The sequence below is a fragment of the Aotus nancymaae genome, unplaced genomic scaffold (genome assembly GCF_030222135.1).
Source record: "Aotus nancymaae isolate 86718 unplaced genomic scaffold, 86718_ANA_hifiasm-v0.15.2.pri h1tg000028l, whole genome shotgun sequence".
NCBI lineage: Eukaryota > Metazoa > Chordata > Mammalia > Primates > Aotidae > Aotus > Aotus nancymaae.
In genome coordinates this window covers 16,752,854-16,780,765 of record NW_026988441.1, presented here as the reverse complement: position 1 = coordinate 16,780,765, position 27,912 = coordinate 16,752,854, and the positions used below count along the sequence as shown (strand labels likewise).

At 39.5% G+C, this 27,912-nt stretch overlaps 2 protein-coding genes across 9 annotated transcripts in view; one reads left to right on the top strand and one right to left on the bottom strand.

Moving 5' to 3' along the window:
- Positions 1 to 27,912, bottom strand: part of ZNF382 (zinc finger protein 382) — an 83,463-nt gene that overhangs the window by 43,954 nt on the left and 11,597 nt on the right. Inside the window, exon 1 of one of the 4 annotated variants that reach the window (XM_012437160.3) lies at positions 106 to 1,065. The exons of 2 other annotated variants lie outside the window; for them this stretch is intronic. In XM_012437160.3, coding sequence (XP_012292583.2) covers positions 106 to 211 — 106 coding nt within the window. In that variant the 5' untranslated portion in view covers positions 212 to 1,065. Of the gene's footprint in view, positions 1 to 105; positions 1,066 to 27,912 lie in introns of those variants that run through there. One more of the 4 variants, XM_012437154.3, reaches the window with a different exon arrangement.
- Positions 589 to 27,498, top strand: ZNF529 (zinc finger protein 529). 5 transcript variants are annotated; one of them, XM_012437262.3, is made up of 5 exons: positions 589 to 746; positions 1,441 to 1,507; positions 15,892 to 15,985; positions 16,982 to 17,108; positions 23,511 to 27,498. In XM_012437262.3, the coding sequence occupies exons 2-5, from the start codon at positions 1,494 to 1,496 to the stop codon at positions 24,965 to 24,967; spliced, it is 1,692 nt and encodes a 563-aa protein (XP_012292685.2). In that variant the 5' UTR covers positions 589 to 746; positions 1,441 to 1,493; the 3' UTR covers positions 24,968 to 27,498. The 5 variants fall into 5 exon arrangements, with proteins under 5 accessions (XP_012292685.2, XP_012292676.2, XP_012292693.2 ...); XM_012437253.2 differs by having other exon boundaries at positions 589 to 749; XM_012437270.2 differs by having other exon boundaries at positions 657 to 689.

The window sequence follows — 27,912 nt, the reverse complement described above, 5'->3', positions numbered from 1 at the left end:
CAGTCACCCTCAGGTTCACGACCACGGATCACAGAGTGGAGCAAAACCTTGCCCGACCCAGGATCCGAGTTCTCAGCTCGACCCTCCCCAGCCGAAAGCCGGTACCTGCTTCAGGCCTTCCCAGCCCTGCTCTCTGATTCCTTCTTCGGCCTCCCTCAGCCTGGAGTCCGGGTTTTCTCCCCGGCTGAGCACCTGGGTCAGCGACTCCCATTACCCTCCCCGGTCCGGGCTTCTGGTTCCAGAGGTGAAGCGGGGGCCACCCAAACTTCCGCGGCTCCCCCACGGCCAGCCTCGGCCCAGCTTCCTGTTCCCCATTCTGCCCTCCCCAGCCCGGGTTCTCGATTACTTCCTAGACTTCACCATGCAGTCGGGGACCACCAGCTGCCTCTCCCGCGCCTGGAAGACGCACAGCCGCAGCCTCCGCCGAAGACAAGGGTCTGCTCACTCGGAAACGACAGAGGTCTGCGGCGTGGTGCGGCCCCTGCGGCCAGCCGGCTCCGCTTGATCATCAGGCCGCTTTCGTTACTGGACTACGTTTCCCACAGGCTCCAGGGCCGCGGATGAACTTTGACCTTTGCTTCCCTTTCCGGTGGTGTCGTGGTTTTTGAGTTAAGCCTGGTGACTCGAGGTGACCTGGGCCGTGCTGCGGGAGGAGCTCGCGGCGAAGTGGCCCGGTGCAGCGGGGCGAGGTCGGTCTACCTGGAGCCGGGAGCCTCAGGCCTCTGTACACGGAGCTGCGGACGATGGTTGTTGGTGCTGTTATTTGTTACGGCGTCATTGTGTGTGTGTGTGTGTGTGTGTGTGTGTGTGTGTGTGTGCGTGCCGTGGCTTCTGTTTGATCTGGCTTATAGGACGGTGAGTAGGGGCGGGGTCAACCGTGTGACAGCACCGTTGTGACCAACTATAAATGTGAACAGGGTGGGGGGTTTTGTTTTTGTTTCTCCATCAGCCTGTAGGAGTTTGTTCTGGGTACAGCGTCATTTTTCCGACACTGCGTTGTCTGTGATGTAATCTCTTCGTGAGGTAGACACACACACACACGCATATATATAGATAGATATAGATTAGATAGATTACATAGATAGATAGATAGATAAATGAAGTTGAAGTTTCCTGGGAAGAGATGAGGGGGGAGGCATAGGTGTAGTATTCATTCCTGGGATGACTCCCCTTGCATGCATTTGGAGGTCATTTATACATTAAAGAACTACAATATTTCCTGAGCTGTGTCCGCTAGAAACTTTTGTGAACTTAAGAGTACAGCTGTAGGCACTGGTCCTACCTTTTTCTCTGACACCGGGAGGAGTCGACAGTATTTTAGTTTCCCTCTTACATCTGGGTGTGTTTGTTGTATGTGGATCTTTTCTGGTGGTGAACAATGTGTTCTTATTTTAACTAGTCCAGGATGTCATGACCGCTTTCTCCCTCTTGGTTATGTAGTTCTGCAAGTGAAGGCCCCCTGAAGTGGAAGACAGCATTGGTACTTATTTATAATGGCCAACTCAAGGTTAGTTTTTTTGTTATGTCAGATACATTTTCTTTCCTGCTTTTCTCCTACCCTCCCTCCCTCCCCTTACCTTGTCTTTCACAGAACATAGACTGCTTTCCTTCCCCAAAATTGTCCTAATTGTGACCTGTTGATATACTTGGTCCCTTAGCCGTCCCTTCCCAATTAACAAGACCGTAGAGATGGGTCCCCTTGTCCTCCAATGCCTTTCCAATGCCCATTTCCTTTTCATTGAATATTCACATACCCATTAGATAAATCATTCAATTCCCCCATGTGCTCTTTTTTTCCCCAAAGGATTCTTACGGTATAGAAATACAACTCCTGGAGAAGTTAAATATTTTTTTAAGAATGTAATTTGTTGAGGAGGAGATGAGTGATTACATAGAATAGCACACTAGATACCTTTGATCTTATTTACAGACTTGATTTGCAAACAAAGCAAGATATGAGATGGTAGATATCAATCAGTAAGTGACAAAGTTGGCTTTGGAGACATTTGGAGACTTGTAAATTAACTCTCTGGGTAAGGAGAGCCCCAGTGTGAAGAGTTTGCAGATTTCTATGGTATAAACACAACTACCACGGTCTTTTTCAAGCTTCCAAGTATGAGGTCAATGAACACGAGAGCTGGGGAGAGATGGTACAATTAGCTGGTGTGAGCTGGCTTAAGTCAGCCGCAGCACAGCTCTGCTGAGCCTGACTTTAATTGGGCATGTACTTTGTGCCAATAACTTGACATGCATGAACTCATTTAATACACACAGCAACTCTATAAGTAAGGCAAGAACTGTTATTATTGAGGCTTAAAAGGGATTAGTTCCTTGCTGAAGTAGCAGAGCCAGAATTTGAATAGGAGTTTTGTGCACAGAAGGCTATGTCAACAAGGGCAGGGAATTTTTCCAGAATATTCATGAGATTTAAGTGGTGACAACCAAATCTTGTTTGATTGGCAGTGTGACTGATTCAGACAACATATTGGTGTAGATTATGAGAGGCAGCCTGATACAGTGGTATTTGAGTCTAAAGCAGCACAGTCTAATGCAAATATAAAGCCACTGAGGCAATATAAAAATTACCATTAGACACGTCTTAAAAAGGAAAACAAACAGATGAAATTAATTTTGGTAATGTATTTTATTTAAACCAATATATTCAAAATATTATTTCAACATGTAATGATGTAAATACACTGAAATACTTCACACTCATATTTTTATACCATTTTCAAAATCTGGTATATGTTTTATTGTTATTGCATATCTCAATTTGGATGCTAATTTTTCAGTGTTAAAGGTGAATTATAGTCCTACCAAAACAATAAAGTTGTGTTTAATGGAAAAACATTTATATTACTTTTGTATTTAAATTAAAATTAAATGTAATCCTGTGTTAATTTGCTTAGAAAAAAAAATTTTAATTCAGCTATTTGTTCACACTACATTTTCAAAGGGATTAGTAGTTACTCATTTTTCTGCTTTACAGTTTCTTGTTGTAGAATGTAGACAATAATTATATCAATGGGCTTAGGATCTTTGTGAGGCCTGGATACATTAATATGGACATAACCCTAGAGAATTTAATAAAGCCCTGGCACTTTAAGTCCTTATCTGCAAGGGAAGAAAAAAAGTTGGTTTGTGAAGATTCTTAGTATTCCCCATACATTTTCTATAAATCAAGAGCAATGAAAAAATAAAGTAAATTTTTATGGGCACTTGAAATGAGTTTTTAAAAGCCAGATTTGCAAATGTTCTGTTAACTTAAGGCAGTTTGACTGTCTTAGGTTCAATGATTTGCTAGAAGGACTCACAGAATCAGAAAATCTGTTATGCTCATGCTTATTGTTCATTTCAATGAAAAGGTACACATTAAAATCAGCAAAGGGAAAAGCTGCATAAGGCAAGGACCAGGAGAAACCAGGTGTAAACTTCCAGTGCAGTTGCACAGGCAGCACTTAATTCTCTCAGCAACAATATGCAACTACAAATGTGAAATGTGGCCAACTAGGGAAGCTCTCCTAAGCCGTGGTTTCCAGGGTTTTTTGTTTTGCTTTGTTTTCGTGTGTGTGGTTTTTGTTTTTTGTTTTTTGTTTTTTTTGCAATAGGGTCTTGCTCTCTCACCCAGGCTGAAATGCAGTGGTGTGGTCACAGCTAACCACAGCCTCTACTTCCCAGGCCCAAGTGATCCTCCCATCACAGTCTCCTGAGTAGCTGGGACTACAGGGACACATCACAACACCTGGCTAATTTTTGTATTACTTGTATACATGGGGTTTTGCCATGTTGTACAGGCTGGTCTTGAACCCCTGGGCTCAAGTGATCCACCTGCTTCAGCCTCCCAAAGTGTTGGGATTACAGGCATGAGCCACTGCCCTTGCCTGTGTCCAGGGTTTTTACTGAGGATCAGTCATGTGGGCATGGAGGTTCTGTGCACCAACCTTAGCTACTTAGTCAAGCCTATCCAGAGGTCAGATTGATACAGGTATTTACCATAAACCACATTGTTAACATAAACTACCTGGAATGGTTAAGACCTCAGATAATACAGAGACTCTATTATCAGGCAGGATACTCTAAGTGCTCAGAGATTATCTCCCAGGAGCTGGTCAAGGACCATTTCTTCTTTGGAATGTGCAAAGTTTGAGCACTCTGAGCCAATTTTTTTTCTTTTTCTTTTTTTTTTGCGATGGAGTCTTGCCCTATGGCCCAGAGTCTCAAGCAATTCTCATGCCTCAGCCTCCCAAGTAGCTGGGACTATAGGTGTGCAGCACCATCCCCAGCTACTTTTTTTTTTTTTTTTTTTTTAAGTAGAGATAGGGTTTCACCATGTTGGCCAGGCTAGTCTGAAACTCCTGGCCTCATGTAATCCACCTGCCTCAGCCTCCCTAAGTGCTGGCATTACAGGCACGAGCCACCACACCCAGCTGGTTTTTAAAAACATAATTTATTTCTCTTTGTTGATATCTCACTTACTTATATGTCATCTTCCTGATTTCTAGTTCTTTCTCTGTTTTCCTTTAGCTCTGTGAACATATTTAAGACAATGTTTACAAAGTTTTTCCTAGTTATTCCAATGCTTTTGTTTCTTCAAGGGTGTTTTATTTTGCTCCTTTGATTGGACCATGTTTTCCTGTTTCTTTTTGAGATAGGGTCTCGCTATCTTGCCCAGCCTTGCAGTCTTTTTTTTTCTTTTGAGACGGAGTCTCACTCTGTCCCCCAGGCTGTAGTGCAGTGGCTTGATCTCTGCTCTGCCACTGCAACCTTCACCTCCCAGGTTCAAGCAATTCTGCTTCACCCTCCTGAGTAGCTGGGATTACAGGCGCCCACCACCATGCCCGCCTAATTTTTATATTTTTAGTAGAGATGGGGTTTCACCATGTTGGCCAGGCTGGTCTCGAACTCCCGACCTCAGGTGATCCACCCACTTTGGCCTCCCAAAGTGCTGGGATTACAGGCATGAGTCACCATGCCTGGCCCAGCCTTGCAATCTTTTGTTGAAAACTGGGCATTTGAAGAAATAGCTACTTCTCCTAATTTTTGCAGACTGTTGGAGAAGATCTTCACTAATTAAGGCCTTGGGATCATCTCAGGGTGAAAGCCTAAGGTCTTATGTTTTTCCTGGGTCTGTAGTGTGCCTTTACCTGTACCTGTGTATGTGCTTTTACCAGTTTCCCCAATATGCATAGCTGCTTTCAAATGCCCTAATTTCCATAGGGTCTCACCCTTGCTTCTTAGGCCCTAGATGTTATATTGTATTTTTCTACCTGTAATCATTTGCTCCAAGTATCCACAGGTGTGCAGGCAAGTAAACTATCTTGAGTTTTGCATACTGATCTTATATCCTGCAATGCTGCTGCACTTATTTCTAGTTTCAATAGTATTTTAGCTTTGATGCACTACAGTGCCCACCACTGTCCTTTGTGGACTTTACCTGCCTGAGATCTGAGCTATGCAGCTTTTCACATGTTGAAACTCAAAAGTCAAAGTGGCTCATGCCTGTAATCTCAGCGTTCTGGGAGGCCAAGGCAGGCAGATCACTTGAGGTCAAGAGTTCAAGACCAGCCTGGCCAACATAGTGAAACCCCGTTTCTATTAAAAATACAAAAATTTGCCAGGTGTGGTGGTGGGCGCCTGTAATTGCAGCTACAGGAGAGGCTGAGGTAGGAGAATTGCTTAAACCTGGGAGGTGGAGGTTGCAGTGAGCTGACATTATGCCACTGCACTCCAGCCTGGATGACAGAGCAAGACTTCAAAACAGAAACCAGTACCTCAATACCTCAAGGAGCCCACAGACAGATTAGCATGTTGCAAATAAGCTCTGCTTTGTTCTTTCTGGCCTGAAGGAGGGAAATGGGAACTGGGTTGCTGCTTCTTGGCTGCACTAGAGATAGAGTAAGAGCACAAGTAAAATAATCAACAAATTACCATTTTTAATGTGGCTTTCTCTTGACTGGGGCATTTGATAAGTTACAGTCTTTGAGTGATTTCCAGACCCTTATAAAGATATTTTAGCTAGTCTCTAGTTGTTTTTTAAATGTTTCAATAGAGAACAGGGAATTGAAGCTTCCTCAGCTGCCATCGTGCCAATGTTATTCTCATGGTTCTGTTATTTTCCTGATGTCTAATGATTTTGAGCATCTTCCTATATACTTGTTGGTCATTTGTACATCTTGTATGAAGAGATGTCTGCTGAAGTCTTTTGACAGTTTTTAACTTGGGCTGTTTGCCTTTTCGTTAGGCTGAGTTGTAGGAGTTTTTATGTATTCTGGATGTTAAACACTTACGAGATACATAATTTGCAAATATTTTCTCACATTGTGCAGGCTATCTTACCAGTTTCTTTTATAATTATTTTTTTAATGCACAATAGCTTTTAGTTTTGACAAATCCTAATTTATCAAATTTTTCTTTTGCTGCTTGTGCTTTTGGTGTCATCATTTAAGAATCCATTGCCAAATATAGGCCGGATGCAGTGGCTCAGCCTCTAATCCCAGCACTTTGGGAGGCTGAGGTGGGTGGATCACTTGAGGTCAGGAATTTGAGATCAGCCTGGCCAACATGGTGAAACCCCTTCTACTAAAAATACAAAACTTAGCCAGGTGTGGTGGTGGGCACCTGCAGTCCCAGCTACTCGGGAGGCTGAGGCAGGAAGATCACTTGAACCTGGGAGGCAGAGGTTGCAGTGAGCCAAGATGGCAACACTACACCCCAATCTGGGTTACAGAGTAAGACTCCATCTCAAAAAAAAAAAAAAAAGAATCTATTCCCAAATATAAGTTCATGATGACTTACCCCTACATTTCCTTCTGAGAGTTTTATAGTTTTGGCTCTTATAATTTGGGTAATTGATTTGTTTTCAGTGCAAGAGATTCAGAATAGCCAAAACAAAGCTGGGAGATTCCTATTTCCCAATTCAAAACTGACTATAAAGTGTTTTTATATGTTGTTAAGAAATGATGCAGTTTCATTCTTTTGCATGTGGATGTTCAATTTTTCTAGCATCATTTGTCGAAAAGACTGTTCTTTCCTTGATTTAACTAGGTTGGCACCATTGTCAAAAATCATTTGATCCTAGTTACACTGGTTTAATTTTCACTCAGTTCTATTCCTTTGATCATTATATCTACGTGTATTCATTGTCCCAGGTCTTGATTACTGTGGTTTTACAGTCAGTTTTGAATTGGGAAATAGCATTCTTCCAGCTTTGTTTTGGCTATTCTGAATCTCTTCCAATTTCATATCAATTTTTCTTTTTTGAGACAGAGGCTCGGTTTGTTGTCCAGGCTGGAATGCAGTGGCATAATCTCAGCTCACTGCAACCTCCCCTCCTTCAATTAATTCTCCTGCCTCAGCCTCTCAAGTAGCTGAGATTATAGGTGTCTGCCACCACACCGGGCTAATTTTTGTATTTTTAGTAGCGACAGGATTTTACCACATTGGCCAGGCTGGTCTTGAACTTCGGACCTCAGGTGATGCACCTGCCTTGGCCTCCCAAAGTGCTGGGATTACAGACATGAGCCACTGTGCCTGGCATTTTTTTTTTTTTTGAAACAAGGTATCACTCCATCACCCAGGCTGGAGTTCAGTGGTGCAGTAACAGCTCACTGCAGCCTCAACCTCCTGGGCTCAAGTGATCCTCCCACCCCAGTGTACCCCCCATCCACCTCCCCAACAGCTGGGACCACAGGTGAGCACTACCATGCCTGGCTAATTTTTTGTATTTTTGGTAGAGACAGGGTTTCACCATGTTGGCCAGGCTGTCTTGAACTCCTGGGTTCAAGTGATCTGTGTGCCTTGGCCTCCCAAAGTGTTGGGATTACTGGCATGAGCCACTATGTCTGGCCTTCTTTTGTTTTTAATTCATTTATTGTACCGTACCATTTTAATTCCCTTCTCATTTCCTTTATATAAGCTGATTATTTTCTTAGCATGTATTCTGAAGATTACAATGAATATTTTACATTTACAAATAACTGGTTTGAATTAATAGACTTTGGTTAGGGAACTCCAAGACCACTTTCAGGTTCACTGACTGCTACATGGACTCACACAACTCAGAAAAGTATTGTTGTTTTCTCGTTAGTGAAAGGATCACATTAAAATTAATAAAAGCTGGCTATACCAGGGGCCAGAATTTATCTTCTAGGAGTTAGTCAAGGGCTAGAACTTTTCTTTGGAATAGGCAGGGTTTAAACATTCCAGACACTACTGCATTTCAGCCTGGGTGAAAGAGCGAGATTGTGTCTCAAACAAAAACAATTCCAGACCTATTGAATCAATTCTGTACTGCATACTCCTTAGCTTTAATAGTATATCAAAACTCTGTTCCTATACAGTTCTGCTCCTCTTCATGTTGTTTTGTCACAGATTACATTTTTATACATTGTGTGCCCTTTAACACTGGTTTATAAAGACTGTTTTACACATTAGTTTTTTAAATCATATTGGGGAAAAAAAGAGGACCTACAAGCCCAAGATGTGATAGACTTTTGTATTTACCTATTTAGCTACTTTTATCATTGTTCCTTATTTTTGTACATGACTTTGAGTTACTTTCTACTGTCTTTTCATTCCAATTTGCAGGGTTCCCCTTAGCATTTCTATTATGGCATGTCTTCTTTTTTTTTTTTTTGGAGACGGAGTTTTGCTCTTGTTACCCAGGCTGGAGTGCAGTGATGTGATCTCAGTTCACTGCAGCCTCTGCCTCGATTCAAGCGATTCTCCTGCCTCAGCCACCTGAGTAGCTGGGCTTCAAGCACACACCACCATGTCCAGCTAATTTTTTTTTTGTATTTTTAGTAGAGACAGGGTTTCACCATATTGGCCAGGATGGTCTCGATCTCTTGACCTCATGATCTGCCAGCCTTGACCTCCCAAAGTGCTGGGATTACAGGTGTGAGCCACCACACCCGGCCTCATTTTTGTTTTTGGTTTCTTTTTTCAACTTTGATTTTGCATTCAGGGAGTACATTTGCAGGTTTATGACATGAGTATATTGCATAATGCTGAGATTTGGGGTACGACTGATCCCATTTTCCAGGTAGTGAACCTAGTACCCAATAGTTTTTCAACTTTTGTTTCTCTCCCTCCCTCCTGCCTCTTGTACTTGCAGTATCTATTGTTCCCATATTTATGTCTATCTGTACCCAGTGTTTAGCTCTCATTTAGCAGTAAGAACATGCAGTATTTGGTTTTGTTTTTCTGCATTAATGCTCTTACAATAATGGCCTCCACCTGCATCCATGTTGCTGCAAAGGACATGATTTTGTTCTTTTTAGGTTTGGTATTCCATGACATATGTGTACCACATTTTCTTTATCCAAGCCACTGTTGTGGAGAACCTAGGTTGATCTGTGTATTTGCTATTGTGAATAGTACTGTGATGAACATAAATGCATGTGTCTTTTTGGTAGAATGATTTATTTTCCTCTGGGTATGTACCCAATAATGGGATTGCTGAATCAAATGGTTGTTCTATTTTTAGTTATTTGAGAAATCTCCAAACTGCATCACATAGTGGCTAAACTAATTTACATTTCCACCAACAGTATATAAGCATTCCCTTTTCTCCACAGCATCACCAACATGTTAATTTTGACATTTTAACAATAGCCATTCTGACTGATATGAGATGGCTAACTCACTGTGGTTTGGTTTGCATTTCTCTGATGATTAGTGGTGTGGGGCATTTTTAAAAAATGTTTGTTGGCTGCTCGTATGTCTTTTGAGAAGAGTCTGTTCATGTTGTTTACCCACTTTGTAGTGGGGTCGTTTTCTGCTTGTTGAATTGTATAAATTCCTTGTAGATTCTGGATATCAGACCTTTGTTAAATGCGTAATTTGTGAATATTTTCTCCTATTGTGTAGCTTGTTGTTTACTCTGTTAATAATTTCCTTTGCTGAGCAGAAGCTCTGTAGTTAGGTCTCACTTGTCGATTTTTGTTTTGTTTCTGTTGCTTTTGAGGAATTAGTCATACATTTTTTGCCAAGGCTGATGTTTACAAGGGTATTTCCTAGGTTTTCTTCTAGGATTTTTAGTTTTAGTTCTTGCATTTAAGACTTTCATCAAACTCTAGTTAATTTTTGTGTATGGTTTTTTTGTTTTGTTTTGTTTTGTTTTGTTTTGTTTTGTTTTTTGTTTTTGAGACGGAGTTTCGCTCTTGATACCCAGGCTGGAGTGCAATGGCGCGATCTCGGCTCACCGCAACCTCCGCCTCCTGGGTTCAGGCAATTCTCCTGCCTCAGCCTCCTGAGTAGCTGGGATTACAGGCACGCGCCACCATGCCCAGCTAATTTTTTGTATTAGTAGAGACGGGGTTTCACCATGTCGACCAGGATGGTCTCGATCTCTTGACCTCGTGATCCACCCGCCTCGGCCTCCCAAAGTGCTGGGATTACAGGCTTGAGCCACCGCGCCCGGCCTGTTTTGTTTTTTTAAATGAATGAGAGGTTCTCATGTTGCCCAGGTTGGCCTTGAACGCATAGCCTCGCCTCCTCAAGCGCCAGGACAACTGGCCCGAGCCACCGTGGCTCCCTATTTTTGTGTATATTGAAAGGTACAGGTCCAGTTTCATTCTTCTGCATATGCCAGTCATCCCAGCACCATTTATTGAATAGGGAGTCCTTTCCTCATTGCTTATTTTTATTGACTTTGTTAAAGATCAGTTGGTTGTAGATGTGCGACTTTCTTTCTGGATCCTGTATTCTATTCCATTGGTCTGTGTGTCTGTTTTTGTACCAACATCATTGCGTTTGGTTACTGTAGCCTTGTACTATAGGTGGAAGTCAGGTAGTGTGATGCAACCAGCGTTGTTCTTTTTGCTTAGGACTGCCTTGGCTATTCAGGCACTTTTCTGGTTTCATGTGAATTTTAAAATAGCTTTTTCTAGTTCTGTGAAGAATGTCATTGGTAGCTTGATAGGAATAGCACTGAATCGTTAAGTTGCCCTGGGTAGTATGGCCACTTTAATGATGTTGATTCTTCCTCCCATGTTTTTCCATTTGTGTCATCTGATTTCTTTGAGCAGTGTTTTATGGTTCTCATTGTAGAGATCTTTCACCTCCCTGTTTAGCTGTATTCTTAGGTATGTTGTTCTTCTAGTGGCAATTGTAAATGGGATTGTGTTCCTGATTTGGTTCTCGGCTTGACTGTTGTTTCCATCGTCTTACTCTCAATCTACTTGCAGCTTTGCAGCGGAGTCACCCATGACAACTTCCTTAGTCTGTTTGTGCTGCTGTAACAAAATACCTGAGACTAGGTAATTTATAAAGAACAGAAATGTGTCACAGTTCTGGAGGCTATGAAGTCCATCATCATGTTCAGTTGTCCTTCCAAGGGTGCCTTGATGCTGCATTCTCCAGAAAGGACAGGTGTCCTCACATGCAGAAGGGAGAAGGACAAGGAAGTCTGCATTAAGCCTCTTTCATCAAGGCTGTAATGCCATTCACAAAGGGAGAAGCCCTCATCACATCTTAAAGGCTCTACCTTCTAATACTATCATGTAGGCAACACATGAATTTTGGAGAGGACACATTATATTCTGCCCCTGGACCCCCCATATTCATGTCTTTCTCACATACAAAATACATTCATTTCATTCCAATAGCCCCCAAATTATTAACTCATTTTAGTATAAACTTTAAAGTCAACTTAAAGGCCAGAGTGTCATCTAGATATTATCTAAATTAGATGTGGTTGATTCATCCTGAGCAAATTGCTCTCTAGTTACGTACCTGTGAAACCAAACTAGTTATGTGCTTCCAAAACACAATGATGGGGCAGACACAGAACAGATATTTCTATTCCAAAACAGATAAGTAAGAAAATATGGGTCACTGGTCCCAAGTAGGTCCAAAACAGGGCAAACAACAATAAACCCTAAGCCTGGAGAATAATCATCTTTGACTCCTTGCTGCATGTTCCAGACACACTGGGATGGGGGTTGGACCCCAAAGGCCCTAAGGGCCCCTGCCACCATGACTTTGCTGTGCACAGTTCATACTGCAGCTCTCATGGGTTGCAGTCAGGTGCCACTAGTTCTGCCAGGCCCATGTTGCACGCTGCTTGCTCCACAGGTCTAGGGTTTGAGGAGTGGCACAGCCTCTATGGCTACACTGGACACTGCCCTTGAGGGGACTGTCTGCAGTGGCTCTGCCCCTGTCTGGGCCCTGAGGCTCTCCAAGGTATCACGTGCCTGTAATCCCAGCTACTCAGGAGGCTGAGGCAGAAGAATTGCTTGAGCCCGGGAGGTGGAGGTTGCAGTGGAGCTGAGATCTGGAAATGCCTTTTCATTTTAAGTTTTGAAATGTAGGTTTGCTGGATAAGGATAACCACTCCCTCTGTTTTACCGATACATAATTGACACATACATAAGTGTATACACACACATACAAACACACTTTATCTGTCCACGCATTGATGGACACTTAGGTTTCCATATCTTGGTTATTGTGAATAATGCTGTCATAAACAAGGGCTGCAAATATCTCTTTAAGTTACTGACTTTGGCCAGGCATGATAGCTCACGCCTGTAATCCCAGCACTTTGGGAGTCCGAGGTGGGTGGATCAAGAGGTCAGGAGTTCGAGAGCAGCCTGGTCAGCATGTTGAAACCTCGTCTCTACTAAAAATAAAAAAGTTAGCCAGGCATGGGGGCACATGCCTGTAATCCCAGCTGCTTGGGAGCCTGAGACAGGAGAATTGCTCAAACCTTGGAGGTGGAGGTTGCGGTGAGCCAAGATTGCGCCACTGCACTCCAGCCTGGGCAAGAGCAAGACTTCATGGTGGGGGCAGGGGACACGGGATGACTGACTTCATTTCTTTTGGCCATATACCCAGAAGCAGGATTGCTGGATTGTATGGCTGTCCTATTTTTAAGTTTTTGAGGAACCTCCATACTCTTTTTCAGAAGGACTGTACCAATTTACATCCCCAACAGTATACAAGGCTTCCCTTTTTTCCATATCCTTGTCAATATTTTTTTCTTTCTTGTCTTTTTGATAACAGCAGCCCTATCAGATATGAGGTAATGTTTCATGTGGCTTTGATTTGCATTTCCTTGATGTTTAGTGATATCGAGCACCTTTTTGTGTACCTGTTGACCATTTGTATATCTTCTTTGGAAAAATGTCTATCATGTTTTTTGCTAATTTTTTAATTTTTTTTTTTTTGCTACTGAGTTGAATGAATTTCTTATAAATTCAGATATTAACCCCTTGTCAGATACATAATTTGCACATATTTTCTCCCACTCTGTAGAATGTCATTTCACTTTTTAAATTGTTTCCTTTGTTTTATAGAAGCTTTTTAATTTGATTTGGTCCCACTTCGTTTTTGCTGTTTCCAGTGCTTTTGGTGTCATATTTTTAAAAATCATCATGCAAGACCAATGTCAGGAGCTTCAACTATGTTTTCCTCTAGGAATTTTATAGTTTCAGACCTTATATTTAAGTCTTTAATCCGTTTCGAGTTGTTTTTTCTAAGTGGTTTGAGGTAGGGGGGTCACTTCAATTTTTTTGCATATTGATGGATTTAGGATTCTGGGTTGAAGGTTTCTGTGTGAGTACTTTGTATATATCATCCCGCTGCCTTCTGGCCTTCATGTTTTTCTGATGAGAATACAGCAGTTAATACTTTTGTATTAATTCAACTTTTAACCTGCAGTTTCCTTTTACTTCATTCAAAATTTTCTCCATTTCTTTCTTTGGTTTTCAGTGCTTTTATCATAATGCACCTATATTTGGGTCTCCATGCATTTATCCTGCTTGGTGTTTGTTGAGCTTCCTGGATGTGGTTTAATGTTTTTCAATAAAATTTGGAATTTTAAATCCATTATGTCTTTGTAAATTTTAAATGCTTTTTTTCTGTCTCACCTCTCTTTTGGTACTCCTGTTTATATCAGTGTGCTTAATGTATTCTCACATTCCTCTGAAATGTTAATTTGTCTTGTTTTCTCTCTGTTCATCAGATTACACCATTGCTATTAATGTCTTCAACTTTGCTAATACTTCTGCCAGTTCATATCTACTATGGAGTCCTTCTAGTGAAAATTTCATTTGTTATTACACCTTGTAACTTCAGAATTTACATGTTTATTTTTAATAATTTGTATCTCTTTATTGATATTTTCCTTTTGATGCAACATTATGATGATACCTACATTTTAACTATGGTTTCCTTTGTCTACTTGAAAATATATTATAATGGCTACTTTGAAGTCTTTGCCTGTTAAATCTGGTTGCTCTCACAGGCAGTTTTTGTTGTGGGCTTCTTTTCCAGTGTGTGACTCATACTTTCCTATGTCCTTGCCTGTCTCTTATTTGTGGAAAGTGGACATTATAGACAATTGTTGGAACTCCAGCACTCTTGTCCACACCCTCTGGCCAGAGCTTGTTATTGGTACTTGCTTATTTACTTCCTTAGTGACTGTGATATGGTTTGGCTCTGTGTCTCCACCCAAAACTCACCTGGAATTGTAACAATCCCCACATGTCAAGGGCAGGACCAAGTGGAGATAACTGAATCATGGGGGCAGTTTACCCCATACTGTTCTTGTAATAATGAGTTCTCACAAGATCTAGTAGTTTTATAAGGGGCTTCCCCCTTCACTCTCATTCTCTCTCCTAACTCACTATGAAGAGGTGCCTTCTGCCATGATTGTATGTTTCCTGAGTGCCCCCAACCCAGCCATGCAGAACTGTGAGTCAGTTAAACCTCTTCCCTTTATAAATTACCTAGTCTTGGGTATATCCTTAGAGCAGCATGAGAATAGACTCTGGATTATTTTAGTGAAGTCTGTTCCCACCATGGTGTAAAATCTCTTGATTGTTGCTCATTAGGGGTATAGCCTTGGCTATTTTTACAGACACCATTAGATGACAGTGGTTTTGACAGGGCTGTCTTTGAGCACCTCCCTGGCCACCACTAGCCGTTAAGCACCACTAATTGCAACTTATGGCAGTATTGCTTTCATAAGTGCCCTGGAGTATAGATTGCTTCACAGGCTAATGTAATCAAACTGGGGCTTTCTCGAGGTCAGTGTTTGAGATATGTTCTCACAATAGAATGTCTCTTTCCAGGTGTCTCTTTCTCTGTTTCTGTCTGGCAGACAAGCAACCCTACAGTGTAACATACATCTCTAATCTGTCAACGTCCTCCCAATTGCCCTTCACCAAACTTTTCAGTTTTTGATATTGCCCTTTTGACATTTGCACATTCTTTTGCAAATCAATTCAGTTCCTTTGAGGAGGAATACAGAACTCTCTGTTTTATTGCCCACTTTTCATTCTGGACAAAATCTCAGAGCCACCATCCTAGTGCTGGAGGCAGGGACAATGGCATGTATCTCTCTGAGTGATTCCCCTGCTTTAGGAGCTGAGTGCTTGGTAGATGGCAGGTGGGGGCAGCAGCCAGGTCTCCCTGGCTTGCCTGTTTTGGCATAGAACTCCTGCCCCTGGAGCCAGGGCACAGCAATGGGAACCTCAGTATGCTCAACACTACCACATCCAAGTTAAAGCTTACATTTCATGTTTTGGGGCTAGACAGAGGAAGTGAGTCATCATTCTTCAGGTGTGCAACAGAGAGCTGGGACAGAGTGAAAAATGATGATGTCCTACCCCACCTAGGAAGATAGCTATCCAACTGGGGGAAGGATTGAGAAGTGGTGAAGAAACCCTGTGCCCTTGGCTATCCTGTCTGCAGTGGAGTCTTCCTCACCGAGATGGAATGGACAATGGAGGGCTAAGGTTTGGTTTACGTAGTCTAGACTCTCAGAGTTCTAACATGCTTTTGGAGATTTTCTTAATGTTTCTTCATTTGCTGCATACTTCTAGCACCATTTCGAGAGACTTTAAATGGTGATTCTTTTTTAAAAAATAATTTTTACAGTTTCATTGGAGATCATGTCCATGGAGCTCCTCATGTTGTCATGCCAGAAGTGAAGTTCCCTGACCAGTTCTTTACAGTTCTATCCATGGACCATGTAAGTTACTATTTCTCTTTTCTTTGTGGTATTTCCTTTTTCCTAATTCTTCCTACAAGACACCTCTATCACACAACCTGCACCACAACCCCATACTTTTTTGCTTTCTAGTAAGGGCTGGAGTCTAACAGCACAGTGTCCCTCCTGTGTGCCTCTCTATTTTCCAAATAATGTTCAACACTCCTATGTGTTCAGTCCTTTATTGAGAGCAGATATAGAAGTGGAATCCCTAGACTTTTTCTTGTATTCTTGGATAGTGAAAAAAAGCAGTCGGATCTATTTGATGATAATTGGGCATACTCTGACCTCTACACAGACTTGAGTTTCCAGCGAGATTGGATTTTATGTTGAATGGCGTCAGGTCATACAAAATGATGATTGTAGACACAGAATTGAAGAAGACCTTTCTAACCTAAAAGTTGCGAGTATAATTAAGGCTATTATATTTTTAACAAGAAAACTACTCTGTAGCCACTAAATACACTAAAAACTTTGTTGCTAGAGATAATAATTCTTATTATATAATGTGAAATAATATGTCAAGTAGTAATGAACTTGGGTCTACAATAAATCTTTAATTTTGTTCATACCTCATTTTCAAAGTTAGAAGTTAGATATTTTTCTCCAATACAGGGGAATGGGGGTATAGAAACTTACCTTTATTGATAATTCATGAGGGAGGCACATAGCATGAAATGTACTTTTATACAGTACTCTTTTAATTTGTAAACTGATTGTTAATTTGTAAACATGGTTGGCTAAATAAGAGATCCCATAAGTATGCAGAAAGATTTCTGTGAATCAAAGGGAGTCTTTAAAGATGTCCATAGTCTGGTTTGGAATCACTAATTTCCTTACTTCCCATGTCATAGGCTTCTGTTCCTGGTCTCCTTGTTTACTGTCCAATCCCCTTGCTATAAGGCAATTCCTTTTTTCTTGTCTTTGTCTCAAAAATATTTCCTTATATTTTGCCTGTAATGTACGGGTTTGTTTCAGGAATTGGTGACATTCAGGGATGTGCTTATCAACTTCTCTCAGGAGGAATGGGAATATTTAGATTCTGCTCAGAGGAACTTGTACTGGGATGTGATGATGGAGAACTACAGCAACTTACTCTCACTGGGTAAATTTATCTGCCTCAAATAACGTAGAATATGCTGTCTAGACTATCAGCTGATATTCAGTGAACTCAAGGCTATGTTTTAAGAAACTAGGTGAACTTCTGATTTCAAAGGCATGCTTTCAGTGTTGTTGTGCTGCAAATGACATCTCCATTAATCTTCAGCATTCTTCACAATATTCTTACCTTCTCAGGCCCCTCATATAATTTCTACCTTCTTTGATACCAAGGAGGTGGATTTGACTTATGGGAAACATACAGCATATCACTGAGACATTACAGGTTGAGTATCCCTTATCCAAAATACTTGGGACGAGACTGTTTTGGATTTGGGATTTTTTTCAGATTTTGGAATATCTGCATATACATAATGAGACATCTTAGGGATTGGACCCAAGTTGAAACACAAAATTCATTTATGTTTCATATACCCTTTACACACATGGCCTGAAGATAATTTTATACAATGTTTTTAATAGTTTTATGCATGAAACAAAGTTTGTGTTAAGTAGATATGTGTATTTAACTATTAGCATCATGTCATTGCTCAAAAACTTTTGGATTTTGTAGCAGTTCGGATTTTAGATGAGGGATGTAAAACTTGTACATTGTGTTTGAGGTCAGAATTGCTATAAATACTTTATATTCTTACCCATTGTCTGGGAAAATTTTTAAGATACTGTGTGTCCTGATTTGTTAGGATTGTTAAAAGAATCTGAGCCAGGCATGATGGCTCATGCCTATAATCCCAGCACCTTGGGAGGCTGAGGCAGGCGGATCACGAGGTCAAGAGTTCAAGACCAGGCTGGGTGCAGTGGCTCACACCTGTAATCCCAGCACTTTGGGAGGTCGAGGTGGGCAGATCATGAGGTCAAGAGATCGAGACCATCCTGGCCAACATGGTGAAACCCCGTCTCTACTAAAAAAATACAAAAATTAGCTGGGCGTGGTGGCACAAGCCTGTAGTCCCAGCTACTTGGGAAGCTGAGGCAGGAGAATTGCTTGAATCTGGGAGACGGAGGTTGCAATGAGCTGAGATCGTGCCACTGCACTCCAAGCCTGGCGCCTGGTGACAGAGCAAGACTAAATCTCAAAAAAAAAAAAAAAAAAAAGTTGGAGACCAGCCTGACCAACATGGTGAAACCCCATCTCTACTAAAAATACAAAAATTAGCCAGGCGTGGTGGCAGGTGCTTATAAACCCAGCTACTAGAGAGGCTGAGGCAGGAGAATCACTTTAACCCAGGAGGCAGAGGTTGCAGTGAACCAAGATTACACCATTGCACTCCAGTGTCGGTGACAGAGTGAGACTGCATCTCAAAAAAAAAAAAAAAAAATAGAATCTCTACAATTTATATATTGATGGACTGATAAACAGTTCACATTCATTTCCTCCCACCTGCTTTATGGCTAAAGAACTTTGCATTTAATATTAGTATCCCACCAAGGACCTTTTAATAGCTCAGAAAGTTACTTTCCTCTCAGCTGTCATAGATCTTGCCTTCTACTTGGCCCTGTCCTAAGCACTTTAAATAACTAACTCATGGCTAGGCACAGTGGCTCATGCCTGTAATAGCAATTTGGGAGGCCGAAGCGAGTGGACTGCCTGAGCTCAGGAGTTCCTGACCAGTCTGGGCAACATGGTGAAACTCCGTTTCTACAAAAATACAAAAAATTAGCATGTGTGGTGGTGTGCGCCTGTAGTCCCAGCTACTTTGGAGGCTGAGGCAGAAGAATTGCTTGAACCTGGGAGGCGGAAATGCAGTGAGCCAATATGCCACTGCACTCCAGCCTAGGCGATAGAGTGAGACTCCATCTCAAAAAAAAAAAAAAAAATTGACTCGTTTAATTCTTACAATAACTCAGTGATATAAGTGCTATTAGTATTATTGTTGTGCAGAACAGGCTGCTTAAAACAGAGAGTATGTAGGTACTTCTGCAAGGCTACACAGCCACTTAGTTACAGAGGTAGGTTTTCTACCCAGGCAATCTGGCACCAAAGACAATATTTTTAACTTTTATACTGCTTCTCCAGACAAAGAATTAGTATGAGTTTAAATAACATAAGACCTCTCTTTACCTGTCTAGTCTCTTTATACTTGATAATTATGTGGTTACTCTAAGGTGAATGTTTTTCCAATTCCCTCACGTTTCCCTTCTCTTTATCATTATAATTTCATCAATATAATTTCTCTATCAATATAATTTCTTTTTTTATCAATATAATTTTGATTTTTTATTAAAACTTTAACCAATTCTCAAAACTATATTTTAAAAATTGGTTATAATTTTTAAAAAATACATTGTTACATTTATTTCTTGTAAGCAGAGTGTTCCATTTCTAATCCAAATGGGATCACCTTATTGAGGAAAGTAAGTTGCTCTATAGAGCTTATAGGATGTGAAAGAAGACAGGGCCAGGTGAGTGACAGCCAGTGAGGGATAGAAAGTCATTGCCAAAGCACAAAGCCCATCTGGTCCAGGAAGAGATGAGCCCCTGTGGTGCTGTTGGGAAATTCCCTTCGAAAGCCTGTGGTAAAAAAAAAAAAAAAAAGCCTGGCACTTGGAGAAGGAAATTAAGATCTTCGCCAATGCCACCAACTGTTTTCCAGTTCCTCTTGTGTTTAGACTTACATATGTATATATTGACCAAAAAAAAAAAAAAAAAAAAAAAACTCATTCATATCCTCAATATTTATTCAGTGTCTACATTGTAGAGACAAATAACAGTACAAGGGTGAACAAGACCAATACAGACCCTGCTCTCATGGAATTGACATACTAGTTATTGAGATGTATAATAAACAAGTTGATGATATATATAGTGATATGTGTAAGAATAAAGGGATACAGAACAATGGGGAAAGAGTTAATTCAGATAGTATGGTCAGAAATGAATCTCTCTGGTCTTAATTGGGCATTTTATAGATACATGGTTCCTTTTCAATGATTCAACTAATGTTTTTTCAATTGGAAGTCCTCAGCAGAATTGACGTGTTTCAATTCGTCATTCTTGTATTAGTTGCTATCATGTTCTGTGGTAGACTTGTATAATTCTAATGGGAAGAACAAACAGGCTTTTTTTTTTAAATTATTATTATGTCTTTTATATTACTGTATCTAAGTAGCCGCCTCAAATGGTGCACTAGAAATTTTCTTACCTTCTATTAAGTCTTATTATGTTTATAGGTTTTATTGGTTCAGGATACATTAGCTCACCAGAGTCTGATTTTTGATGCCAGTTGTATGAGTATTGGATCAAATTTTGATATACTGATACCATGTTTTCATATGGTGATTTCTGTGCACTTTGGCTTTATCCTTTAACCTTTGAATTTATTCTCACTTTTTGTCAAAAGCTTTTCCAAGGCCCATTCTCTAACCCCACTATCCCAGACCTGGCATTGAATTGGAATGAGTGCATTTTTCTGGTTTAGTTTAGCATGTTTCAGTACATAAACTTTTTTCTCCTCATTTGACTCTTGTATTGTCAAAATGGTGGCTTTCTTTAGCTCCCTCAAGCCATTTTTGTGTCCTTTTGATGTGACCCACTATTGCAAAACTTTTTTCTTTCAGACAAAACATTACAGGGTACATCTCATACTTTCCCTGCTCCAGATCATCATTCAGGCCTTTGTTCTAGGATTCCTAGTTTATTTTCTGGTTTACTTCAACAACAAGAACAATAAGGCATGGTTATGCTTCTTCTGTTTCATGGAGTTTGAAAATTTTATCTCATTCCAGAAATTTAGTTTTTTCCAACTATTGTTGCTTTTAGGGTTGGTTTTAAATATCTCTTTACCAATAAATTAATTCATTAGTCTACATTTTAATCTTTATTAGCATAGGAGTACTATAACATTTTTTATGTGTTTTCATCATATTATAATTGTTTGATACTTTCTCACTTTTTCTTTGGGTCACTGTTCTTTTATATACATTGGTTATTTTTACTCTTTTTTTTAAATAAGCATTTAAATCTTTACTTTTTATGAGACAAATATATTAGCATTCCATAGATGTCAGTTAGAAATGTTTTCAACATCATGGTTCTCTACAGATTTTGTGATTTCAATTACATTTCCACGTTGACTCAACAGTATTTAGTAGAGAGCTTCTTTTTTTTTGAGACAGAGTCTCACTCTGTTGCCCAGCCTGGAGTGCAGTGCTGTGCTGCAATCTCAGCTCACTGCAACCTCTATCTCCCAGATTTGAGTGATTCTCCTGCTTCAGCCTCCCAAGTACCTGGTATTACAGGTATGCGCCACTATGCCCAGCTAATTTTTTTTTTTTTTTGGTATTTTTAGTAGAGATGGGGTTTTGCCATGTTGGCCAGGCTATGCTGGAACTCCTGACCTGAAGTGATCCACCTGCCTTGGTCTCCCAAAGTGCTGGGATTACAGATGTGGGCCACTGCACCTGGCCTAGTAGAGAGCTTCTTTATTTCTAGCTGAAAGTACTTTTGACTTAGTGATACTGTCACTCAAATCTGGTTTTAATGTTTTAGGCAGATATTGATGCCTGAATTATTTAATCTTTCTTATATATAATTCAGTCACGGGAAATAACTCTTGCCTCTTATCATACAGTGTTTATCTGTCACTGAGTTTTCCCCAGGCATTCCCTTCTCTCATTGTCGGCCTCCAGACGATATCCATAAAATCCTTCATTACAAAGTGCCTTACAATCTTATCTACCTAGACCACCTTCTTCATATGATTCTGTTAGCATATTCTCCTTTTCACTCATAAGCCCTTGCTCAGAACTGTGTAAGTCTAACAGTGGTTATAATTATATTCAGATATAATTCTAATATCTGAAATATTATAATATTTTGGGAAGCACTAGCATTAGTTGACTTTGGGTATAAGAAAATGGAAAGGAATATCTGTAAAAGAGCATAAAAGAATAAATGGAAGTTTTAGGAGGACAGCAGAGTAAGTATAAATACACTATTGAAGAGAAGTAAATAACACATTTCATCTTGATTGTATTTCTTCATCCCATATGTCAATCATGGCTCTGCATAGAAGGGAATAAGCAATAGTGGTGGAGACAATATATGTAAGTGGAGAAGCAGTTGGAAAATACATATGAATGCTCACCATATTTATGTATCTTACTGTATTATGAATATATATGTAATCATAACTAATACAATGTGAGGGTTAGGAGGCACTGATAACTGGCATTATTCTTTTAGTTACGTAATTATTTTGATGCTGTTTTCCAGTGACTTATCTTTGTATATGTACCTCTATTTTTATTTAGATTCATTTATACAGTAATTTACTTTTTCTCTAGTTAATTATCATATATTGTGTCCTTACAGCTTATTATACATTGGCACATGAAAATTTATTTCATTTGTCCTTGTGGAATTTAAGGAATAAAGAAGTAAATGGTGTAAGAGAAAAGTACTGAATATACAACAGAAAAAAATATATATGAGGGTACGGCACTAGATACAGGATTAGAAACAGAAATGAAGTTATTTAGGGTCAACTAATATGCCCCTTCTGAGGGTAGTTATCTTGAGACTTAACAAAGAAAATAAGCTGGCATACAAAGACACTATTTATAAGAAATGAAATGTTCTGTGGGTAGCTCTAAATGATAGGAAATTTGTTTTATCTAGGAGGTGAAAAATGTTGAGGAGAATGGGTTCAAATGAGGTTTTCGGTGTTTTTATTTTTTCTGAGATGGACTCTCGCTCTGTAGCCCAGGCTTGAGTGCAGTGGTGTGATCTCAGCTCCCTGCAACCTCCACCCTCCTGGGTTCAAGCAATTCTTGTGCCTCAGCCCACCGAGTAGCTGGGATTACAGGTACATGCCATCATGCCTGGTTAATTGTTTGTATTTTAGTAGAGGCAGGGTTTCACCATGCTGCCCAGGCTGATCTCAAACTCCTGAGCTCAGGTAACTCACCCACTGTGGCTTCCCAAAGTGCTAGGATTACAGGTGTGAACCAACACGCCCAACCAAAGTGAGGTCTTACAAATTGCATGTTGCTATTATCCTTGGTAAAGTTTATTTTGGGGGAAGAAAATCATAGTAGTGTTAGTATATGTGGATTATCAAATTTTGGTCTGCATTAGCATTATCTCTACAAGATGCTAATGACTAGTTCTACATCTGCAGATTTTGATTCCATTTAACCAACAACTTTACCAGGTGATGACCAACACACAAATTTCAGATCAACTGACTTAATCTGTTACCCTTATCACAAATCTCATAATCTCTATGTTCTGTTGTTATTCTCGAGCTCGCTTTGTCTTTCTCCAAATTTCATAAGAGTATTTTAACCAATTCATGTATATGGTGAATTATTCTTAGATTGTTTCTTCTTTCTGTAACTGTTTTATTTTAGTAGTACATGAAAATTATTTTTTCCTTTCTTTCAGATTTGGAGTCCAAGTATGAGACTAAGCTTTTATCTGTAGAAACAGACATTATTAAAAACACTTGTTCTCAGTGGGAGGTAATGGAAAGTAGTAACTTATGTGGCCTTGAAAATTCCATTTTCAGAAATGACTGGCAAAGCAAAAGCACGATTGAAGTACAGGGACCTAAAGTGGGATATTTTAGTCAAATGAAAACCATCTCTCAAAATGTGCCCAGTTACAAAACTCATGAATCTCTTACATTACCTCAGAGAACTCATGACAGTGAGAAGCCCTATGAATATAAGGAATATGAGAATGTCTTCAGTTGTGACTCAAAGTTTGATGAATATCAGAAAATACATACTGGTGGAAAAAACTATGAATGTAATGAATGTTGGAAAGCCTTTGGGATAAATAACTCCAACACGCTACAACTGAATATTCATACTGGTGTGAAACCTTGTAAATATATAGAATATGGGGATACATTTTGTTTTTATAAAGACCTTAATATACACCAGAAAATTCATAATGAGAAGTTCTATAAATGTAAGGAATACAGAAGGACCTTTGGAAGTGTTGGAGAACTTGCTCCACTTCAAGGAATTCATGATGGTGAGAAACACTTTGAATGCTCATTCTGTGGGAAATCCTTCAGAGTGCATGCACAACTTACTCGACATCAGAAAATCCATACTGATCAGAAATCTTACAAATGTCTGGAATGTGATAAGGACTTCAGATTTCATTCACAACTTACTGAACATCACAGAATTCATACTGGTGAGAAGCCCTACAAATGCATGCACTGTGAGAAGGTTTTTAGAATTAGTTCACAGCTCATTGAACATCAGAGAATTCATACTGGTGAGAAACCTTATGCATGTAAGGAATGTGGGAAGGCTTTTGGAGTTTGTAGAGAACTTGCTCGTCATCAGAGAATTCACACTGGTAAGAAACCTTATGAATGCAAAGCATGTGGAAAGGTCTTTAGAAATAGTTCATCCCTGACTAGACACCAGAGGATTCATACTGGTGAAAAACCCTATAAATGTAATGAATGTGAGAAAGCATTTGGAGTAGGTAGTGAACTTACGCGACATCAGAGAATTCACAGTGGTCAAAAACCTTATGAATGTAAGGAGTGTGGAAAGTTCTTTAGACTTACGTCAGCCCTTATTCAACATCAAAGAATTCATAGTGGTGAGAAACCTTATGAATGTAAGGTATGTGGGAAGGCCTTTAGACATAGTTCAGCCCTTACAGAACATCAGAGAATTCATACTGGAGAGAAACCCTATGAATGCAAGGCATGTGGGAAGGCCTTTAGACATAGTTCATCCTTTACCAAACATCAGCGCATTCATACTGCTGATAAACCCTATGAATGTAAGGAATGTGGAAATTCCTTTAGTGTGGTTGGACATCTTACTTGCCATCCGAAAATTTATACTGGTGAGAAATCGTTTGACTGAAATGAATGTATAAAGTGTTTTTTTATTTCTGATTTTCACAGGAAAAAACTATGGATAGATTTAATAGGTAATCAAGGCAATTCAATATCTCCCTCTTTTAGAGTCTATTTTAGACTTTGTGGCCATTCTGTATGTAGAAGTAGAATTGCTTAGTCATAGCTGATATATACTTATAGCTCTGTTAGATATTGCCAAATATTTCTCTTTTATATTAAAAAGTTTTTTTAATGGATTTTTCATCCAGGCATGTTTAGTTTACAGTACCTTTTGGTGTTTATATTTTTGCTCTTTTGACTGTTTAGTTTTGTAATTGTAGTATTACTTCAATGTCTTTTTTAGATTGTAATTATTTGCTTGTGATATCCATACTTATTTATTTTCCTCCAGAAAGTCAGAACTCCCAGTCAGATACAACATATTTTTACACTCTTATAGCTCTTCATTTTGTGTAATGTGCTTGTTTTTTTTTAAATGATAAAAATGTAATCTTTCCATTTTCATCAAATGGTTGCCCTATCTTTAAATGCCTACTTTATTTTGATATAACATATTCCTCTTTAAAAAAAAAAACCACACATAAGGCCAGGCATGGTGGCTGACGCCTGTAATCCCAGCTCTTTGGGAGGCCAAGGCAGGTGGATCACAAGGTTGAGATTGAGACTTTCCTGGCCAACATGGTGAAACCCTGTCTCTACTAAAAATAAAAAAAATAAAAAATAAAGCTAGGCATGGTGGCACATGCCTGTAATCCCAGCTACTTGCAAGACTGAGACAGGAGAATCACTTGAACCCAGGAGGCATAAACTGCAGTGAGCTGAGATCACACCACTGCACTCCAGCCTGGTAATAGGGCGAGACTCCATCTCAGAAAAAAACAAAAGTATATAATAATAATAATAATATGTATATATATGAACTGGTTGTAGTCCACTATAACACACACATACACAATATGTGTATGTATATAGTGTGTGCATGTTGTATGCCATATATAGTGTGTTTGTGTGTGTTATATTGGACTACAACCAGTTCCTTTAAAGAGTCTTTTTACTTGCAGGCTGTACCAACCAAGATCCAAATGAAGAGAACTTTTTTAAATATTTGATAAAATTACTCACCCAATAAGTCTCTTAAAATTTGTCATTCTAGGGCCTGGCGTGGTGGCTCACGCCTGTAATCCCAGCACTTCAGGAGGCCAAGGCGAGTGGATCACCTGAGGCTGGGAGTTCAAGACTAGCCTGGCCAACATGGTGAAACCCCGTCGCAAAAAAAAAAAAAAAGAAGAAAATATATCATTCTATTAAATTATCACACTTAACTATGTCAAACACCTTTAAAAGGGGAGAAAAAATGACCACTGAACTTACATTAAGAGGATTTACAACTATATATTAACATGGCTTCAATTGTGTTTTAATCTATTATCATTATTTTTCTTTTTATTCCCTCTCAGTTGCCTTACTAGGTTTGGACATTTCAATAATCAGCGGACCTTCTTTGGTTTAACTAATCTCATTTAACTACAAAATCATCTCTCTCTTAGGACAGCTGACTTGGTTATGCAGTCAATGAGATCACAAGCCACTGGTTATTCGATTTTCATAAGAAAATTTAACTATCTTGTTCAGATGAATTTATGTCGCTATCATTCATTACATTTTAATTTTTGAACTGGTGTCTTTCCCAGAATTTATGTACTCTATAAAGGTCTGAATGATTACCAGTACTAAGACATTTTCTCATCTGATATATTGAGCTATGTTTTACGTAAGTATTGCTTATTCAAGTAGTTTTAAAAGATATGTAATTGGTTGTTGTTTCATGTCCTACACAGTAAGAACAAGAGTATGTTAACCCTTTTGTTAGGATATTTGGTATTTCATATCTTTCAAATAGAGTAATAGCTCTATTTCTTTTCTTTTTTTTTCTTTTTGAGACAGTTTTTTCTTTTTGAGACTGAATGGAGTGCAATGACACAATCTTGGCTCATTGCAACCTTCACCTTCTGGGTTCACAAGATTCTCCTGCCTAAGCCTCCCAAGTAGCTGGGTTTACAGGCGCCTGTCACCATGCCTGGCTAGTTTTGTATTTTTAGTAGAGATGGGTTTTCTCCATGTTGGTCAGGCTTGTCTAATACTCCCAACCTCAGATGATCTGCCCACATCAGCCTCCCAAAGTGCTGGGATTACAGGAGTGAGCCACTGTGCCTGGCCACTAGCTTTATTTCTAACCAAACTCTATTTATGTGACAACACAGCTAATTTACTCTTGGATCCCATTCTACCTTTTTATCTTGAGTTACCATCAGTGCTAATGTTCCTCTCTTGGGTGTAGTTCTCCAGGAGAATTTGTCCTATATTTCTTTGTGTGTGTTTTTTTCTTTCCACCTTAAACAAATTAAAACTACTAAATATCTAAGTCTGGTATATAGACATTAAAATTAAAAGCAATGAGAAAAACAAAATATCCTTGTATCCTGGCTTTTACTTTTCCAAGTTGTTAATAAATGATAAATTAATGAATAAAATGTATATTATGGTTTCCTTATTTGCAATTACACCTATATTTTTTATCATATTAACATTTTTCATTTAACTTTGTTATGAAGTCACGGCATTTCACACTGGAAAACCATAATATAATTATTGTTGGTGGTATTAACTGTTTGGTTTTTACTACTGTTTCATACTCAAAAATATAAAACTTCACCATTCTTTCCATTTTTATTTGCCCCTATATTCTTTCTGACTTCTCCCTGTTGGATTTCTTTGATTATATGAGACAGTACCATAGAGCTATTCAGCTGCAAACCTGCTTCCCTAAAAAGGGAAGAATGATTCTGATGACACTTCAGAGATCATCAGGCCTGTCTCCTTGGTTTCAAAGTGTTGGGCCACTACTTTGGTTTCAAGAAGCAAGACAGCCCCTAGTCAGAGCTTGAAAAG